Genomic DNA, 6412 nt, shown 5'->3' on the forward strand with positions numbered 1-6412 from the left:
GGGGAGAGGGATCCTCCTCTGTTGCTCTCCTGAAGGGTTCTTACCTTTTTTCCCTGTCAAAGGTTATTTTCTGTTTTTTTGAGAGTTTTTCCTGATCCGATGTGAGGTCAAAGGTCAGGGATGTCTATGTGTACAGATTGTAAAGCCCTCTGAGGGGAGTTTGTAATTTGTGATATTGGGCTATACAAAATAAACTGAATTGAATAATGGTCATGGAAGAAGTTCTTCTCAAGGTTCTCGTGGTCACTGAATGAGTTCATAAGGTGTGCGACTGTGAGTCAGTGGTTAGCAGGTCCGTCTTTCAATCAGAGGGTTGGTGGTTCAATCCCATGATTGAGTCGATGTGTCCTTGAGCAAGACCCTTAACCCTGCATTGCTCCCTGTAGCTGTGCTACGCATGTGTATGAATGTAACACATACATAGTGTGATAAAATGTAATATAATAATGTGAATAAATAAGTCGTCCTCACTAGTTGAGCCTCTTTAAACGGAGTCAGTGAGCAGTTTCTTGTTTTCAATAAATCAGTAATCATTATAATACCAGTAGACGATGAAGACTGATGTCTACTTATTTTCATCTCCCACAGTATAAATGTTTAATATATTTAAAGTTCTTTATTATTTTATTTTTGATTCACAGAGTGACTTCACTTTTCCTCCACTAAGTTAAAGGAGGACTAGTGTTCTAGTGAGGACACTTAGTCGTCTCCTTTTGACTAAGAGTCACCAGAGGGGCGTTCATGACCCTTTTTATAAATCAGACAACTAATCCCTGCTGTTAAACACAGACTCAGAACAACAGGAAGTGCAACGTTCCTGCAGCATTGCCGTGAAGTAAGACTCTAGTGGTCACCTGACTCCGATGAGGAGGGCGATCAGCATGGAGCAGATGGGGTCTGCGATCATCAGGTCGTATCTCTGCATCAGGAGAGCGGAGATGATCACGCCGACACTTCCCAGAGTGTCAGCGATGATGTGCAGCAGGACGCCTGCAACACACACACAATCAGATGTTTGTACACACTTCAGTTGTGTCCTAAACTTCACCCGTTTGTGTTTTCGTCTCCAATAATAGAAGAGGAACCAGAACCTTCAGCTATCAAGTCAGGTTTATGGTTAGATCTGGTTCAGGTTTCTAGTTAGGGCTGGTTCAGGTTTCTAGTTAGGACTGGTTCAGGTTTCTAGTTAGGACTGGTTCAGGTTTCTAGTTAGGGCTGGTTCAGGTTTCTAGTTAGGACTGGTTCAGGTTTCTAGTTAGGACTGGTTCAGGTTTCTAGTTAGGGCTGGTTCAGGTTTCTAGTTAGGGCTGGTTCAGGTTTCTAGTTAGGGCTGGTTCAGGTTTCTAGTTAGGGCTGGTTCAGGTTTCTAGTTAGGACTGGTTCAGGTTTCTAGTTAGGGCTGGTTCAGGTTTCTAGATAGGGCTGGTTCAGGTTTCTAGTTAGGGCTGGTTCAGGTTTCTAGTTAGGGCTGGTTCAGGTTTCTAGTTAGGGCTGGTTCAGGTTTCTAGATAGGGCTGGTTCAGGTTTCTAGATAGGGCTGGTTCAGGTTTCTAGATAGGGCTGGTTCAGGTTTCTAGTTAGGACTGTGTGGTGGCTGGGCCGTGGTTAGGCTCAGCTGCAGAGGGGTGTGGAGTGTCTCTGCCCTATAGATGGGGCATACGGTTGGAGGCACGAGAGAGGGGAGCAGAGGCACAATCGAGAGACAATAAAGAATATTAGTAAACATATCTGTTTGTATGCTCATCCTTTGGTGCTGGGGGAGAAACCTGCATGTGACAGCCTAGAACTTGTTACAGGCTGGTTCAGGTTTATAGTGATTTGTGTTGTACAAATAGAGTTTAATTGAATAAAACTTATGTTGATGCTTTTCATGTGACCTAAAGACAAACTATCATCGTTTTAAACTTCATGAAAGTAATTCATTTTGGTCACTTCAATGAGTTCTTTGTGAAGTAAAAACCCTTCATGGAGATCCATGGTCCATCTGTGCCCTGCTGGTCAGTAACTGTGTGGTGGCGCCCCCTACTGGTCACAACAGCTGCTCATGTTTCATCAAGTTTCTCAGCCATGAATATTGTTCCATCATATTTGTGTTGATCACTAAACATTATTATATATATTTATCGTTCATCACAAACTGAGTATTCTTATTGTTGTGTACACAAGTACATATAAATATGTGCGTTTTATATATTAAAGACGCTCACGTTCTAAACTGAAGTCCTGGATCCTAAAATGAGTTATTGATTGTTAATGTTTCAAATGTTTGTGTTGATAAGATGAATGGTAATTGATCCGTGATCAGCACTCACCCTGCAGGATCTGTTTACTGGATCCTTTCCCCGGAGTGCGCAGCTCGTCTGCAAGAACAAACACCGCAGAGAAAATATTGATGAGACGAAGACAAAGAACATTCTGTTTCTTCTACCAATGACTTCATGTTTCAGTGCAGACTCACCAAGACAGTGTGGTTGATCGTGACTGTGGTCCGTGTCCATCGTGACTGTGTCCGTGTCCATCGTGTCCATCGTGACTGTGTCCGTGTCCATCGTGTCCATCGTGACTGTGTCCGTGTTTGTTCTGGTACTCGTGTCCTCCGTGTCCGTGATTCACACTGCCGTTAAACAGAGAGTGGCTGTGACCGTGATCTGAAAAGACAGGTTAGAGAGAAGAGGTTCTACATGACTGCAGTGAGGTTCTACTGAAGAGACTGGGCATTGAACTGTTAGTCGTGGGGATGCGTCCGTATTATTTGCAGAAGGAGTTCACGTCCGCCATTGTTGTGTCTCGTTACGTGCCTCCATCAGCTGACGTAAGGGAGGTGTGGAACGGAATGAAGCAAATAACTAGCTTCAAGGTTGGAGGGGAAACAACCAGGGGCTCCCTGGAGAGGACCAACGAGCTAACCTGCTTCTTCAATAGATTTAGTTCACAGCCCTCATCGGTCTCCTCCACACAACACACCTCCCCCTTTGTCCCTCCCGGTGAACTGCACAAAGGCTTCTTCCACTCCCTTCTCTGTGATGACTGACCAGGTGAGAAGACAACTGGAGCGACTCCACCAAGGCAAGCTGCAGGACCTGATGGCATCAGCCCAAGGGTCCTGGAGGAAGTCCCGGTGCTGTGGAAGACGTTGTGTCTGTTCTAAAGAAGTCAACCTCATCTGACCTCAAGGACTCCAGTTGCCCTCACAGCCCATGTGATGAAGGTGCTGGTCTTGGCCACCTTTGACCCCAGGTGAAACACTCACTGGACCCTCTGCAGTTTGCTTACCAGCCTCACGTTGACGACGCCATCATCTACCTGCTGCAGCGAGCTCAGTCCACCTAGATGGAACTGATGGAACCGTGGCTCTGTGAGAATCACTTCCTTCTGTGAGAACCACTCTCCATTCAACCACTGCTGCTGAGTGAGAAGTTGCAGGTGGTGGAGGTCAACTCGTCCACCGTCTCCTGGATCACTGACTACCTCACAGGCAGACCACGGTATGTTCCGACTAGGCCGTGTGCTGTGTGAGACGGTGGTCAGTGATGTTGAAGCCCCACAGGGAACTGTTCTGTCTCCCTTCCTGTTCACCCTGTACACCACTGACCTCCAGTACAACTCAGGGTCATCTGCAGAAGTTCTGAGGATGCTGCAGTGGTCGGGTGTATTAAGGATGGACAGGAAGTGGAGTACAGGGAGGAGGATGTGGACATGGTGGAGGAAGATGTGGACATGGTGGAGGAGGATGTGGACATGGAGGAGGAAGATGTGGACATGGAGGAGGAGGATGTGGACATGGTGGAGGAGGATGTGGACATGGTGGAGGAAGATGTGGACATGGAGGAGGAGGATGTGGACATGGTGGAGGAGGATGATGTGGACATGGAGGAGGAAGATGTGGACATGGAGGAGGAGGATGTGGACATGGTGGAGGAGGATGTGGACATGGAGGAGGAAGATGTGGACATGGAGGAGGAGGATGTGGACATGGAGGAGGAGGGATGTGGACATGGAGGAGGAGGATGTGGACATGGTGGAGGAGGATGTGGACATGGTGGAGGAAGATGTGGACATGGAGGAGGAGGATGTGGACATGGAGGAGGAGGATGTGGACATGGTGGAGGAGGATGTGGAAGATGGTGGAGGAGGAGGATGTGGACATGGTGGAGGAGGATGTGGACATGGTGGAGGAAGATGTGGACATGGAGGAGGAGGATGTGGACATGGTGGAGGAGGATGTGGACATGGAGGAGGAGGATGTGGACATGGTGGAGGAGGATGTGGACATGGAGGAGGAAGATGTGGACATGGAGGAGGAGGATGTGGACATGGTGGAGGAGGATGTGGACATGGAGGAGGAAGATGTGGACATGGAGGAGGAGGATGTGGACATGGTGGAGGAGGAGGATGGGACATGGTGGAGGAGGATGTGGACATGGTGGAGGAGGATGTGGACATGGAGGAGGAGGATGTGGACATGGTGGAGGAGGATGTGGACATGGTGGAGGAGGATGTGGACATGGAGAAGGAGGATGTGGACATGGTGGAGGAGGATGTGGACATGGAGGAGGAGGATGTGGACATGGTGGAGGAGGAGGATGTGGACATGGTGGAGGAGGATGTGGACATGGTGGAGAGAAGATGTGGACAGGGAGGAGGAGGATGTGGACATGGTGGAGGAGGATGAGGGACATGGAGGAGGAAGATGTGGACATGGAGGAGGAGGATGTGGACATGGTGGAGGAGGATGTGGACATGGAGGAGGAGGATGTGGACATGGAGGAGGAGGATGTGGACATGGAGGAGGAGGGTGGACATGGAGGAGAGGATGTGGACATGGTGGAGGAGGATGTGGACATGGTGGAGGATGATGTGGACATGGAGGAGGAGGATGTGGACATGGAGGAGGATGTGGACATGGTGGAGGAGGATGTGGACATGGAGAGGAAGATGTGGACATGGAGGAGGAGGATGTGGACATGGTGGAGGAGGATGTGGACATGGAGGAGGAAGATGTGGACATGGAGGAGGAGGATGTGGACATGGTGGAGGAGGAGGATGTGGACATGGTGGAGGAGGATGTGGACATGGAGGAGGAAGATGTGGACATGGTGGAGGAGGAAGTGGACATGGTGGAGGAGGATGTGGACATGGAGGAGGAGGAGGATGTAGACATGGTGGAGGAGGAGGATGTAGACATGGTGGAGGAGGAGGATGTGGACATGGTGGAGGAGGAGGATGTGGACATGGTGGAGGAGGATGTGGACATGGTGGAGGAGGATGTGGACATGGTGGAGGAGGAGGATGTGGACATGGTGGAGGAGGATGTGGACATGGTGGAGGAGGAGGATGTGGACATGGTGGTGGAGGATGTGGACATGGTGGAGGAGGAGGATGTGGACATGGAGGAGGAAGATGTGGACATGGTGGAGGAGGAGGATGTGGACATGGTGGAGGAGGATGATGTGGACATGGAGGAGGAGGATGTGGACATGGTGGAGGAGGAGGATGTGGACATGGTGGAGGAGGATGATGTGGACATGGAGGAGGAAGATGTGGACATGGTGGAGGAGGAAGTGGACATGGTGGAGGAGGAGGATGTGGACATGGTGGAGGAGGATGATGTGGACATGGAGGAGGAAGATGTGGACATGGTGGAGGAGGATGTGGACATGGTGGAGGAGGAGGATGTGGACATGGAGGAGGAAGATGTGGACATGGTGGAGGAGGAGGATGTGGACATGGAGGAGGAGGAGGAGGATGTGGACATGGTGGAGGAGGAAGTGGACATGGTGGAGGAGGATGTGGACATGGTGGAGGAGGAGGATGTGGACATGGTGGAGGAGGAAGTGGACATGGTGGAGGAGGATGTGGACATGGTGGAGGAGGAGGATGTGGACATGGAGGAGGAGGAGGATGTGGACATGGTGGAGGAGGATGTGGACATGGTGGAGGAGGAGGATGTGGACATGGTGGAGGAGGATGTGGACATGGTGGAGGAGGATGTGGACATGGTGGTGGAGGAGGATGTGGACATGGAGGAGGAGGATGTGGACATGGTGGAGGAGGAGGATGTGGACATGGTGGAGGAGGATGTGGACATGGTGGAGGAGGATGTGGACATGGTGGAGGAGGATGTGGACATGGTGGAGGAGGATGTGGACATGGTGGAGGAGGAGGATGTGGACATGGAGGAGGAGGAGGATGTGGACATGGTGGAGGAGGATGTGGACATGGTGGAGGAGGAGGATGTGGACATGGTGGAGGAGGATGTGGACATGGTGGAGGAGGAGGATGTGGACATGGTGGAGGAGGATGTGGACATGGTGGAGGAGGAGGATGTGGACATGGAGGAGGAGGATGTGGACATGGTGGAGGAGGAGGATGTGGACATGGAGGAGGAGGATGTGGACATGGTGGAGGAGAT

At 50.6% G+C, this 6412-nt stretch overlaps 1 protein-coding gene across 1 annotated transcript in view; it reads right to left on the reverse strand.

The window, feature by feature from the left end:
- Positions 1-6412, reverse strand: part of slc30a7 (solute carrier family 30 member 7) — a 34580-nt gene that overhangs the window by 8073 nt on the left and 20095 nt on the right. The window contains 4 exon segments of the mRNA XM_034530930.1: positions 855-990; positions 2313-2360; positions 2459-2486; positions 2488-2522. Coding sequence (XP_034386821.1) covers positions 855-990; positions 2313-2360; positions 2459-2486; positions 2488-2522 — 247 coding nt within the window.

This window comes from Cyclopterus lumpus, chromosome 4, assembly GCF_009769545.1.
Source record: "Cyclopterus lumpus isolate fCycLum1 chromosome 4, fCycLum1.pri, whole genome shotgun sequence".
Taxonomy (NCBI): domain Eukaryota; kingdom Metazoa; phylum Chordata; class Actinopteri; order Perciformes; family Cyclopteridae; genus Cyclopterus; species Cyclopterus lumpus.